This window comes from Dryobates pubescens, chromosome 20, assembly GCF_014839835.1.
Source record: "Dryobates pubescens isolate bDryPub1 chromosome 20, bDryPub1.pri, whole genome shotgun sequence".
Lineage (NCBI taxonomy): Eukaryota > Metazoa > Chordata > Aves > Piciformes > Picidae > Dryobates > Dryobates pubescens.
In genome coordinates, this window is record NC_071631.1 from 10,856,188 (window position 1) to 10,871,152 (window position 14,965).

A 14,965-nucleotide genomic window follows, 5' to 3' on the forward strand; every position below is an offset into this window, starting at 1 on the left:
GCTCCAATTAACAAGATCATGAATTCTCTCTTACTGCACTCACTAGCTCATAAGAAGCACATACACCTGGCTTGGTTCAAATGACAGCACATTGTTTTCAAGTTACAGTGCAGCAAGCTTCAAAGCAGTTTTAACGAAACAAACTAAAAGTCAAGGAACAAACATTTCCATTTCAAAATCTCTACAGCAGCAATTAATGCAAACTGGCTATTAGAAGTCACAAAATCACCTTCCAGAGTAATAATAATTTTTTAAAAATGCAAAGAATAAGGTCAAATAATTAATTTCCATAGGATTTATCCAGTCATTTACAAAATTAACCATTACATTCATAAGAAATCCTATAAAGTATGTGTTTCAGGAATGTGCTGCTCCTCCTTCTCTTTCTCAATGCCTCCCTTTTAATTTCGTAGGAGATCTGCCCTTCCAAAGACTGCAGTGAATTGTCAGCTATTTTGTAATGATTGTTCCACAAGAAATATATAAAAGTAGGGGCAAGCCTGGGAGAAGGTTTTAACAAACAAACCGATCATGTTATTTGCCCTGAATGGCATTCTCCTTGATGAAAAATTCCTTCTCAAGCCCTAGCAGGGCTGTATCACATCATTCCTCAGTCACTGTGGCAGATAATAGGCACCATGCTCCAAAGATGCACTCACTAAATAATCACATCTTTTATTTTTGCCAAAGAAGTGATGAACACCTGCAAAATGCTCTCTGCTTTTCTCCTCCTAAACGTATTTGGAAACACAACAGAAAGCACTGTGAAAACAACCCCTTTGCATGAAGAGATACCTGCATTGTTCAGACCTTTTACTTTCATTTTGTGGGGGTTTTTTTTGTGTTTGCAGGGAATATTCTAGAAAAAGTCATCTTACCTTAGAATCACAGACTGCTTTAAGTTGGAAGGAACCTTTAAAGGTCATCTAGCCAAACCCCACTGTAGTCAGCAGAGGCATCTTTAAGTAGATCATCTTGCTCAGAGCCCAATTCAACCTGACCTGGAATGGTTCCAGGGATAGGACATCTACCACCTCCCTGGGCAACCTGAATAATGAAATTCTTCCTCTATATGCAGTCTCTTTCAGTTTCAAACCATCATCCCTTGTCTTGTTGCAATAGGCTCTATTAAAAAGTCTGTCCTCAACTTTCTTGTAGGCCCCTCTAAGTACTGAAAAAAACAACAACCAAACCAACCCAACCCAACCAAACAGAAAAAGGTATTTTAAAAATCATACCAACCAAATGGGTAATGACTGGTGGGGAAAGCAAAGTAGAACAGAGCAGAGGCAATGAAAAGCCTGGGGTATTTCTTATTCAGAACAATGAAACATTACAGATCCTTTTCTTTGCCTTCATTAGGAAGGAACATGGAGGCAACATAGCTGATGGCGATCCTTGTTTCCAGCAGTCAATAAACCCAGCACTGCTCAGGGGAATGGCCACAGCAGCAGCACAGGCAGAAGGACACAACATTAAGCAGTCTGTCATTTTTCCCATGTCATCTTTCTCCTACATCTCTGTCAGGCAGCTATTAAGATGTGACCAATTCAGGGATGTTAATTACTTTCATACATGCCTTATCCTCCAATCCATTAATGTGAAAATCAATGAATCCACATGGGATTGAGAAGCAATTGGTTAAATATGAGTAAGGGTATGACTGCTTTGGTGTTAAACCCAGAGGCTAAAATGTATTTAGAAACAGTAATATGTAAGCACAAGGACATTATGACCAGAGCTGAGCAAATTCTCCTTTTACAAAGAAAAAAATAATTGAAAAAGGAGCTTTCAGGTGGAGCAGACCAAAACTCTCTCTCTATAGATCAAATTCAGGAAATGAAAACCCAGGCAAACAATGCTTTATGTTTTCAAAAGCTTCCCTTCTCTGCCAATGTTCCAATCTTGCTACTAAATAAATAATAATAATGAAAATATTTGACCAGTTATAATAATGAATATACAAGCTGCACACTTCTTAAGCTGAAATCATAGACCAGCGTAGGAAAGTTGTGTTTGCTTCATTACAGAGGCTTCTTTTTAAACAAATCATCACCCATTAGGTTACTAATCACACAGAATTATCAGCTCCAAGAGGAAGAGCAAAGCAAAATATGGACAGTATATGGGAGAATGCATGAAGTCAGACCACAGCTAACCTACAGAGAGCTCCCAGATTTTGCTAGATACAGGATTTTAACTATCAAACAAATATACACTTGTTTTCAGTGCAGGTTGGCAGTGGAATTAATTCTCCTGCTACCAAAGCTACCCTATAAATATCAAACATTCAACATAACTTCTACTGCATCTACAGCCATTGAGAAGTTCAGTGCATTTAAGCCAGTCACAGCACTGTGCTGAGCAGATGGCACAACGTCCTGTCCAGGTAAAAGACCATCCCCAAACTGATTGTTCAGTATTCAATGATAGTTCAGCTCTGAAGGACTCTTTTTAATCCATGTACCACATCACCAATGGTACAGAACATCACCCACTTTGATCAGGTAATAGCTTATAGGTAACAGCTATCACTCACTGGAATTGAACAGCAGCTTATTCATCATCTACTGTAGTTACCAATACAGATATTGACAGCATTCCTTGTTTGAAAGAGAAGAAAGTACCCCAGATGGTGCTCAGCAATGAAAATTTCTCACTGAGCTTACATTTGGAGAAGGAAGGAAGGAACAGACCACCTCTGACATTTATTTTTCTCCTCCTTCCACAATCTATACTTTCCTTCTGGGAAACATCCTTTGAATTCCTGAGATTGAAGAGTGATTTCACAGGCAGGTCAGGAAGAGCACTTCTGTTTCCCTTACATCAGCATACATGTGACTGAGCAGCCCCCACTGTTCATCTGCTTTTTTAATTGAGCGATTTTGTTCACCCCATCCCTTGACCACTGCAAAAGCTGGAACCAGCTTTCTGTTAGCAGAGATTGTGCTGTTTTAAAAAGATGAGAGGCAGGAAAGAAAACAGAGTCTCATATTTTCTTTCCTGTACATTCAAGGACTTACAGCATAACTACGACTCTTCTTCCAGTGAGGAAAAGACAGAATTCATTGGGTTTGCTTCTCAGATGACTCTATTTAGCTGCTGGTTTTTTGTCAGTCTTACCCATGGAACACCATTGATGAACACCAATATGGAGTAAAGAGATCACAAAAGGATAGGGGAGCGCTATTAAAGGCAGTTCCTATTACAAATTCTGTGCAAGATAGAAATAGTTCAATGGCCTCAGTGTAATTAATTACAACTGGAGCTTCCAGACAGTGATCTTTTATGTTTGAAAGGTTTTGTATTTGTTAGCTAGGCCCCAAATCCTGAGTCATATTAAGCGAAATGTGAATCTGAGTGATTGCTGTTGGTGTTCAAGTACAATGAGTTACAGGTCAAAGGTTTGTGAACATGCAGGAGAAGCCTGAGAATAGGAAGGGTTTTCAAATTGGCTATAAAAGAAGGGGAGGGTTTGTTCCTGTTAACTCTGCATTTTAGCTGGCACTGATTTGCCTTAGAAATCCTTGGCAGCTGTACTAATACCTACTCCTAATTATAAATGCTAAGAGATCAGTAAGGACTTATAGGTAGAATACTGCTACAGAAAGATTTCTTTTCTTTGATGGGGTTCCCCTCAGACTATCTCATTCTGTGTCAGTAAGTTGCACCATATGGCTTGAAACACTACTTTAGGAATATATAAACTATGTTCTCTTGCATGCACTTCTCTGAAGGTTTTAAGGATCAGGTCTGAGGAAAGAAGTAATCTTTCCACACCAGTATGACTATTTTAAGAAAAAAAAATAATAAAAGAAATTAAAAGAAAATAAAAGAAACAACCAACAAACCACCATGACCATTGTAGAAACTGAGTTACATCACTCTTGTTGTGGTAGACATGGCTTATCAGGAGGAAACATGCTGGGGTAATCTAAAAGGTTTTTTTCGCTGGATCTGGAAGAGTGAGAGTTTCTGGAGCAGACTTTTTCCGAGGCCGGTCTTTGGGAACTGTTAGGAATTCAGGAGCTTCTGTGGAGAGAGGAGTTGATGGAGCACTAGATGGAGCACTGCGGGTTGAAGAGGGCATGGAAATGTTAGAGATAGATATTGCAGGTGGGAAAATCCCAATCTTCTTGTTGGTAGCTTCCTGAGTTGCTCGTTCAAACTCTCGGACTTCATCCATTGTCATGTCTTCATCAAGAAAGAAAGAAAGAAAAAGGCACATTAGAATAATTTAAACCAATCATTTCATTAACTCAAACTACTTCCATCCAAATTCTCCATCAGGGAAACAACTGCTTATCATACGTAGCACTAAGTTATTCTCCACCTGAATGCCTTCCCCTTGTACTACAGTGACTGGAGTACAGTAAGTGGTCAACCTAAAACAAGCAGTTCTGCACATCAATGACATACTAAAGGTTCTTCTGCCTGGGTCTGCACTGAGTAAGGATTGCTGCCTCTGTAAGGGCTGTCTCACAAGCAGTTAAAGAATACATTTAGATCCACAGTCTGCAAGTAGAATTGTTCAGAACTTCAAACGCAGCAGGACTGAGAAGGATTTGTTTTCTTCCTTTAGATTTTGAGCATGAACAGGTAAAGGGTTGTCATGTTTGTTCATCTGCCATAATTACCAAGAGGTTAAAAATCCTCTCTCCCTCCATTCATGACTTCCACTGCCTTCTAGTCACAGCTGCATGTACATAACTGAGGCTGTTGTGCTTTTCTACTAACAAAGCCTGAAGGATTCCCTCTCCCTTGATGGCGCCACGACACGCTTTCCAACTTTTCCATCCAACCTGTACTTAAACATTTATGGCCGGCTGACAAATCCACTGCTCAGCTGCCTGCAAGAGGCAGGCAGAACGAGAAGTGAAAGCCACTTTGCAGCGGAAAATGGGTCCACAGAAAGCAGTGAACGGCTTCTCATGCCGGTGGCACCCGAGTCACAATGCTGTAGAAACCCACAAGAGGGCAGAGCGATCCCAGTTTAGCTGTGCTCTGCGCTGAGCCATGCAAATCTTTCTCCATAAAACCCCAAGCCAATGGCATCCGCTTCAAACTCGTGAAGTGGGGATAAAATCAGCAAGACTCTTCTGAAACTTACTGCTCCGTGTCTACATTGCCTGCAGGGTGTCCACGGAGCCAAGTGAAATACATTTTATGGTTACATTTGTACACTTGAAGTATTTCATTAAGCCATTTTATAGAGCCTTTGAGCTCTGAAAGCTAAAAAAAAAATCACCCCCACCCCCAAAAACCCCAACGCAAAAAACCCCCAAAACCACCCTAAAAATAAACCCATTATCATGCGAGTATTTAAAATTCTCACACATTAGGGAGTCTGAGACACAGGACTGGCAAGGCTGCTTTACCACGGGTACGGCAAGATCCTACACTTTCAGTACATTGACACTTTTTACTGTACCAGCTTTTACTTTTTACTAAACCAGCTGCATGCATCTGTAGCTTTGGCTGCAAAAGTCATGGAGAAGCAGCTTTATGTTGTATTACAACACCATATTAAACAAACAGAACCACTCCTGTTGCCAGCTGTCTATCCTCTCCCCTGCAGATGACATTCCAGGGACCTTTTCAGCCTACACTGCTGCTTATTAGGAGTGAGGACTGAGCTGTTTTCACATCTGAGATAAGTGGTGGAAATAAACAGATGGTCCCAGAGGAACTGTACCTACTTATGTTGGAGAGAGATTTGAACCTGTTTTGCTGATTTGCATTTTGTTTCACACCCAGTAACAGTGTGTGTAGTGTTTCTGAGCTCAAAGGGTTTAAATGCAGCCTGACATCAAAGGCAGCCCATGCATTCATTTCAGCTCTTTTCCACTGAGGACTTCTGTCCAACATGAAACAAAAGCTGTCTCAGACAAGCAAGTGAAAAAGGACAGGAACATTTCTCAGTTTACTGGCCATTTAAGTGAAGACTGATTAAAGTCTTGCAAAGTAGTAGCCTCCAAGACTGTACATTTTTAATTCAGACATGACATACTGTCCTTTCAGTTGACTTCTGCTTTTTAGCTTATACTTGCTTTAAATTCCCTTCTCTTCTGATGTACACTTGGGTAAAACAAGTCCTTACCCTGAGCTAAGAAGGTTCAGACTTTTCAATTAATGACAAATTCTGTTCTGACCTCAATGGCAATTTTTCCACATGGGAACTAAGGATGGGAGGCTTCATTCAAAGCCAAATCCTGAAGTGCAGAGCCCAAATCAGAACTGAATCTCAATTTACTTCTCAGCTAAGGAGTAACCCTGATGTCAGTGGAGCTGCAGCCTTAAAAAGACAAGCATGGGTTATTACTTAGACAACAGCTTCTCAGGCTGCTGACAGTTTTTACTAAGAACAAAGACAAGACTTCAAGCCCTTCAGGCTTAGCCCCACGCTCCTTACTCAAGTAAAACCATCACAAGTTCTATAGCCCAGTTAATATAAACAAAGGAATAGTAATGTTTCAGAACTAAAAATCACTGCATCTTTTCTTTCTGCAGAGAGTGAGAATTTCTAATTTTAGGCCTCTGCTTGAGGTTCCCAAATGAGAAACTTAAATACTTTATGAAATTTCCATAACCAAAGCAGCTATACATAAAGCTGCCCTTCTGCAAAAACTGCTGCTCTATACTTTCAAAAATACTTCTCAACCTGTTGGTAACTAATAATGAAAACATTAAAATTAGTTGGGGAAAAAAGTGAATAATTCATTAGGGGTTATTTTGTTGGTGGTGGTTTTGTTTTTTTCCTGATGAAACAAATTATTTTATCAGTTCCCTATAAATTTTCCACTCCCCATGTTCCTGGCTCTTTGACCGAAGCTCTCTGAACTCCTGCATCTTTTTAACTATTCCACTAACAGAAAGTAAACCTCTTGTTTAACTTCCCCTTTATGCATCCAACTGAAATTTGAGAGTTTTGTTCTCCTGGAAGACAGGAAGCTGTATGTGAGCCCAACTCCACCCTTTCTTACAGCCGGGACAGTTTACACTGCAAAGGAAAGGTGGGATTGGCCTTCGTGGAGAATGACTCTGTTCCTGCTGAAGCAAAGCCTCCCCAAAATTCCACTGCCTGGCCAGCAAGCTCAGTTGGTTGCACTGCTCTGATCTGTGCAGGTGTATTAGCTGAAGAGGGGCAATACGTTTTAAAAGGTGACATACTCTTGCTTTGGCATGGCTCTCTATTTCATCCACAGTAGATGAATGTTGGTTGCAAACTTTAATGTTGGTTTTTTCATGCATATTTTTCTCGTATTCTCGAACATCATCCATAGTCATATCTGTAAAAAGTTCAAAATCATTGGCATTTTCCATTGATTTCAGTGCAAAGTTCATTTCTTTTTAAGGAGAAGGCTCTAGGAACAGTTTTTCAGCAGAAGCCAAAAAAAAAAAAGGTTTACAAGAAAGCATGGAGGAACTAGCTTTATGAAAATTGCCTCATAAAGGTAGTTGAGTCAGCCAAGGAAGGTGTGAAGGTTAAGTCAAAGGGGTCAGAGAACAGGAAGGAGTGGAAATTGTTTAGGAGTATCCATGTAACGTAAGGTAGGCAAAAAGTATTGAAGTGCAGGCCTGGGCACAGGCCAGGATCTTCTAAAAAGCCTTTAGAAGATCCTGTGGAAGAAAGGATAGATACAGAAATATTAGAGATATTTACTTACCTTTCCAGGCCCTTTCAAAAAGACTTTTTTTTAATGTTAGCTTTGCTTAAGACATCTCCTAACCAGCAAACATTTTCACTGTTACAACACGCATCAGCTTAGATTCCAGAAACTAACACTTAATTATAGTGGTAAGTGACTTAATAGTGAACATGTTAACAGTTTTGTAGCCTCAAAGCAATTCAAAGAGTTAGAAGAATCAGAAATATTCTACAAGTCAGGCTGATTCTAGTGGTGGGATCACTGCTCGTTGCCTAGGCATGCCTGGTGTTGTCAAATGAGGGCTGAGTCTGTTAGGTGCTTGCGATGTAACTCCAAGCAATTATTACAGATGTTAAAAAGATTTGTCCTAAACCACACTTCCAGTGAAAAGAAAGAATCCAATTACTTGATGTGTGATCTTACCCTTCTGAGTATCCACATCATAAATCTACTCGGGAGTAAGGTGTGCCTCAACTTGAGGGCTGGCTGAATTTTAGTCTGGTCTTGGCAATGGTTGGATAACTTCAGAGCCTCATGAAAACAGCCATCAGCTGCTTGATGATCATGTAAACACCACCAACTTCTTACTTATAAAACTTAAGGAGTGTTTTATGAGCACTGAGTGTTTTTGGTAATGCATGTGGTGCTTTGCTCTCGAGGCTATCATTTGTCTCAAGTTAATTGCATGCCACTTGCCATTGCCAATTTTGACATCACACAACTCTTTGTTATGTGATATGAGGCTCTTGCTGCATTTTGAGAGACAGCTTCTAAGGGAAGATAGGACTTTATCTGTTCCTTTGGTAGCACAAAGTAATACTTCACCACAGAAAATGAGACACAGTCTAGAATTTTGATCACAAGGTAACACAGAGTACCACTAACCCATCTCTTTTAGTCTTTTACTGTTATCTGGAATGAAGAACAAGCTCATAAGCAATGTCAGTAACATGCTAAGGATGCACTTTGCCAAGCTGAGAACATGCTCTTTATTAGTAAATGGCACTATGAAGATAGATTTTTCTGAATAATAAATCCCATTGCAGTTTAGTAAAGTTAATGACAAGACAGTCATACTTACAGCCTCAGCAATCAGTCAGTAACATCCATAACAGAACAGGTTTAATAATTGACTTTATTACACTCATTATTTGACTAACATCACCCCCAAGTCTTTCCCAAACTTTTCTTTCAGAAGATGGTGACACGCTGAAGACACACAGATGCTTTACATGTTTTATGTCTAAAAAACTCTCCCTGCACACAAAGATATCAAGAGCAGCACCCCAAGAGTTTTACTGAGCTTATGTATGAAACTGAACTGGATGTACACAGGTGGGATCTCACTCATTTCGGATGATGAAAAGCTCAGTTTCTAGTCAGTGATGTCTGCAGTGTAGAAGGGCTGCAGGCAGCACACAGAATTGCCTAAGTAAAGGTTCTGCCCTTTAAATTCCCAATAAATCTTGATAGATAAATCCTAACCTTTATTCCTATGTAGTTTAGTAAGCCCAGATTCATAAGTCTGTGGTACTTAGCCTGATAATTAAGTACACCATCAGTTTAGTAAAAATACTCACCATGACAGTAAGGCTCCACCAGATAATTGTGCAGTGCAGTATTTCACTTGAGGAAAGAGTATTTCTGACAGGGTGTGTTCAGGGGGAAGATGGGAAAATCTGTGGTTAAATGTTTTTGGGCTAAACCCATTCCCTATGTTTAAATTCATCACTACTCACTAATTATCATTAACTCTGCTAAAGGGCAGATGACTCTTTGCCTCCCAGTACCATTTCTTGATGTCTCACTTGAATAGATATTTTGGGGAGATTTGGGCTCAAATTTTATGTGAAGGGAGGCTTCTTTGTTTCCAATCATCAGTCTCTCTGACCTTCTACAGGGAAAAGAACAGATCTCTGTATGTCAGGTAAAAAATGTGGGGAAAAAAAACCTCTTAAGAACTCTGACTGGATACAAAATTCTCTTCCTAGTTTATAGCTATCCCCAAACATTAGACATTTTTAGTGAATTTCAACATTATGATGACCTTTACAACACAAGATATTTAGGCAGTATTTATGAGAACATCATGATTTCCAAAGCAATTTTTTAAGCGTGTTTTCAAGAGATCAGCAGAATGAGTTAATATTCTAGTGTCAAATTCTGCAGGTTTATGAGGTCACTGGAGATGAGTGTGTTTGCCCCAGCTGGGCTAAGTGACTCTTTCTAAGCAATGCAGAATGTTCCTGAGCTTCGATGAAAACCAAGTGTCATTCTTTCCCATGAACTATCCCAAATGGTGTTTCCCAAAGGTTAAAAAAGGTCTAAAAAACATCCTAAATATATTCCCTAATTCCTATCATGTGTTAAGGAACACCTTAGAACCTGTTCTCCAGGTATCTATGATTATGGGCACACCTTCCCGAAAATAGATGGGAAAGGCACTAACTCCCTGAGCCCATTTTATGAACCGCAGTTGCCTGGTTTGCTATTCAGATGACTCTGTGCTATTAAAAGTGCCCATTCCTACAGCTGGTTCCTGCATTCAGAACACTTTTGCATGCAGCTGCTGTTGAATCAGACCCAGTAGGCTTCATGTTCATACCCATTTTGTCAGTAAGGGCATTAGAGCTCCATCTTTTCTTTACTGCAATCCATATTAAGTTTAGAACTTAACTAAAAAGTTGAAATTTTGTTGGATCAGAGGCCTTATAAGGCTGCAGTATGGAAATGACTGCATCCTAATGCAGGCTTAATAAGAAGCTTTATTCAAACCTGCATATGGTTCTCCATATAGATGACTCTTGGCAGGGGCAAGCTTCTGTCTGCCTACAGTGTGGGGTGACACACATGGGATGGAAAGATATTATGTGTGCTGCCTACTGGCTGCCCAAACTCCAGCCTACTCTTGTAACAAAGAACCTGCTCTACATGAGCTCCATATGTTCCAAAGCAACTGAACACAGTTCCATCTTATGAACAACTTATACTGGGACCTGACAATCCATGAATGCAAATGGAAATCTGTTGTTAATGACTATAAGCTTTGCATCAGCCCTTTGAAATGGGCCAGGTTTGGAGGATACTTACCGTACCACTCGTCAACCCAGGCAAAAGCCTGCCGGTGACCAATCAAGAGTATATCTCTGACCACCTGGGAAACAAGGAGAAGGTTAAACAAAAACATCTCAGAAAAGTAGCACAGTGGTTTTACAACATGAGTTAAAGTGGAAAATATTCTCACAGTTTTCTGTCTGAAACCCCATGCCCTAGAGTCAGACATGCTGACCCTGAAAGTCTTGTAGTTCAGCTCCCACTGAAGTGAATCTGTTACCAACATTGGCTTTGACTAGCAAGGAAGCCATTTGGGACCATGTACAGAAACCATTCACCTTTGGGCAGTTGGACATTCTGGAACTCCTTTTTCCTTGTTAAGTATTTAAACACATAGAAGGTCAATACTCTGAAAAATATCATTTGGCTGTTATGCTATTCCTTAATCAGGGTTCTCAAAGACTGGGACAGGCTCCCCATGGAGGTGATTGAATCCCCATCCCTGAAGGGGGTTAAAAGAGGAGGAGATGTGGTGCTGAGGGGCCTGGTTTAGCCCCAGCCTTGTTAGAGTTAGAGAATGGTTGGACTGGATGATCTTAAAGGGCTTTTCCAACTGAGCCAATTGTATGATTCTAATTACTGGGTTAGGAGACTGAACTCTTCCTCGAACTGTTTGTAAGAAACTCTGCACATTGCTGCCGCACATTTGATGCTCTTGTGCAGTCACAAAGACTGAAGCTCATATATTTATCACAGTATGGAAAATGTTATGAATAGGTTTTCTCAACCTTAGATCTGAGCAGCTCCAGGCTTCATGAAATTTATGCCCAGAGATGAACTCTTTGGTTCTGCTCCAGATCTTTCAAACTTTGAGAACAGTCTGAAAACAGATTGGGCTGAGCTCCCCAGCTCCTGCACAGCCCTAGTTACATTCCTGTGCAGGGCAGTACTCAAGTTCTGCTTATGTAAAGGGTAAGAAACAGCTCCTATTTCACTGACCTTGTGTACAAACTGCTCTACTCTGGTTTGAAGTCCCCAGACTTCAAACTTAACTGTCACAAGTTTGTAGGAACACATAATTGGCTGATGGGTCTCTCTCCAACCTTCTTTTAATTGGCCTCTTCCAGTCTTCTGTGACTTGAAATATTTAGGATCCTGCAAAATCAAGAAAACATACTGGGAAATGCAGGAGAAAAGTCCTGTTTGACAGAAAACGCCTAAGGAAACGTTTTGATGAGGTATAAACCATGAAAACATGATAATAAACATTAGGAAGGAGTAGTAAGAAATTGACTTAAATGAGCCCTAGGAGATACCAAAATCCAATCCTGTCTTTTATCCAACAGTCAGTGAGTTGATGGCAGCATATTCTTGGAGATGCTTCGACAATCAGATCATCTAGGACATTTTCTGCTATAAGAAGATGTGTTATTGCAAGTCATTACAATACAATGCACTCCAAGTGTTATTTATGGCATTTGGGAAAAAGGAAAAACAAAACAAAACAAAACAAACCACCACCACCAACAAAAACCACCACAGGCTGCTTCTTCAGAGCTTGCTTTTGACTGCTCCCTCAGTGGGAGTTACTGGTACTTTCTACCTATGCCTGCCTTCCTGAAATCATGTCCAATCTGAGCTTTGACATTGATGTCACCCTGAAATTGTCACTTCTAAGTGAACTTGTATATCTGGGTGGCCAGTTAAGTGTGAAACTCCTCCAAATAAGCCATCTCTACAACTGAGTTTTGAGCAAAACACTGACTAATTACAACTCTGTCTCTCTCTATAAACGCAAATAAATTGGTGTTGAAATTGCAACGGCAAAACAAAAGAACCTCAAACCAATAAGGACTTTAGTTCATCTTTAAAATTTACTTTTATCTGTACAAGATCCAGTTCTATCTATCAAAGTGTGGCTTGCCATATTGGTATAATCCCATTTCACTTTATGTCAAATCCTGCTAATTACATCTTGTAAACAGAATTTACAGTTAAGCATTGATTTTCAAAGCTTGAAAACAATGCAGTTGCAGTAAATTCACAGCAAGCTTCTAAAATCTTGTCTTCAGGAAGTGCTCCTAAGTGTTACCTTCCCTAAAGCTCTCATCTAGGAAGATCTTTTCAGTCCATCCTCTGTTATAAAAGCAATTACATATATGTTTAAGTATGTGCTTAATTTGTGTGCTAAATGGAACAGAAGGCGAACAAATACTAACAAGAAATAGATAAGACTAACTCAGATCTTAATTATCTTTCATTCAGCATTAGCTTATATATGATTCAGTCTTCCTTTGCTCTGGTGTTTAGTTATCTCCTGACTTGGCTTTCCATTTTGTCCTTAAACTGAAGCTCTGTCATTAAAGCTTCTTTACAAAGCTCTAATGAGGAGACAGTCTTCCCCCTCTGTGAAAGTCATTGCTTTTATTGCTGACATATTCTTTTCTAAATAGAACTTCAGGCTCCCTGTATAATAAGGTTTCAGTGTTAAGTCACCATAAAAACCAATTCAGCATCATCATATATCAGAGCAACACACCACTATAAATCACAGCTCATAGTCACATGATGTCACTAAGCTTCTCACTCAATAAGGTTTGACCTCAGATTGATCTAGATATTTTCTGGTTGAAGGAGCTATTTTATAACTGATCATTGCCTGAAAGCAATCAATATAATAATAATAATAAAAAAACAAAGGGTAAAAGGGGAGGACTATGAGGTAAAATTCTAGCAGGTGGTTCCAAGAATTAAGAAATAATTACAGATAATATGATTTCAAATATTCCAGTGTAAAGGAAGTACTTCTGAAAAGGAAAATCAAGGAAAATAGTTTTGTGTAAGGAAAGGTTCTGCTGCTTCTTACACACACAGATGGTGCTGAAGCCACTGTCCTGATGAAGCACACTTTAATATCACTGAGCGTGACACCTTCTGTCCTGTCAGCGATAACCAAATCTGTAATGGAATAACTTCACTGCAGTCCAAGGGGACTTAATGTAATCAGCTTGAGTCAGTATCAAGTATCCAGAACATATAAATAAAAAAGAAATAATGAACAACTACCCTGCATGAGTGCTCAGGGTTTTGTTCCAACTGCAAGGCTGTGGAAGCAGTGGTTTGCTTTGTTTTGTTGTGCTGCAGACACGGGGATTGCTAGTGGAGGTTGTTCTTAAATTGATGGCCTACCAGCAATCCACCTACTGCAATGCAACTTACCCATGAGATCACTCTTATCTGCAGATTCCCAGAGGTGGCACCTTTTCTCATGTCTGTTTTTGCTGAAGGACAAGATGTTTAGTCACACTGTGGCTGGACAGCTTCAAGCGAAGAGCCAGGCAGTGAGGGACAGTTTGGGCAACTTGTTTCTAATACCCATAATGGAAATTCCTGCCTTTCCAAAAGCATTAACATATTGATACTCTAACCCTGTAGAGGAATGGAAGCCAGGAAACAGAATTCAGAGGAGCAGAATTCCAGACTGCTGTGTGAACCATCAAGATGCTGAAGATTTTATGTGAGAGCCACGACCCAGAATGATTTTACTTGTCTAACTCATGGCTGCAAATCTCCAGATTAAAATTCACAGCCTGGAATCCTATCTGCAATTAGCCACTGAATGTCCTCAAAAAAAAAATAAAGCAGCAGAGATGATAATTTTCTATTAAATGCAATTAGAAATAATATTGGTACACAGCACTGCTTCTCCTCCTGACTTTCATGCTGTAGCTCACTGATTAGGTTAGTCAGAACAAATTAGCCTCGTGTGCCATGCTCACATCTCTCCAGGTCCCAGGAGGAAGCAGGGAGCACCTGCCCATGCTGGATCATGGCCGTTCCTTACCCTTCCTGTCACAGGTATGGCACTTTGCTGAGCATACACCAGAGGCACCCAGCTGGAGTGAAGCAGCAGGCTCCCAGGCCTGCCTCCCACAGGCAGGAACTGTGGCACACACATTTGAAACACTTCTCTCAGTGACTAGAAACTGGGCAAGCTGAGCTTTGGTCTGACCCCATTTTTATATTATTATTTAGATCATTAATTTTTTGTGTGCCTTTACTGTTGAGCTTAGCCAGCCCCATGGCTTCCTTTCTAGAGAGTCATCATCCAAAGAATACTGCATCTCTTCACTATTTCCCCCTTTCATTTATCTACTGGCAAAATCCTCAATTTGTTTTAAATGTAATGGCACAGCTAAAATCTTTTTGTTTAAATAACCTTTGTGTCCTTTTATCAGAGACAATTTATTAGGAAAGCCCAT

General features: G+C 40.0%; 1 protein-coding gene across 1 annotated transcript in view; it reads right to left on the reverse strand.

The window, feature by feature from the left end:
- Positions 1 to 1,196: 1,196 nt before the first annotated feature.
- Positions 1,197 to 14,965, reverse strand: part of PITPNC1 (phosphatidylinositol transfer protein cytoplasmic 1) — an 83,267-nt gene continuing 69,498 nt past the window's right edge. Inside the window, exons 7-9 of the mRNA XM_054170323.1 lie at positions 11,703 to 11,858; positions 10,740 to 10,803; positions 1,197 to 4,194 (exon numbers count right to left, since the gene is read on the reverse strand). Of these exons, the coding sequence (XP_054026298.1) occupies positions 3,935 to 4,194; positions 10,740 to 10,803; positions 11,703 to 11,858 (480 nt within the window). The 3' untranslated portion in view covers positions 1,197 to 3,934. The remainder of the gene's footprint in view (positions 4,195 to 10,739; positions 10,804 to 11,702; positions 11,859 to 14,965) is intronic.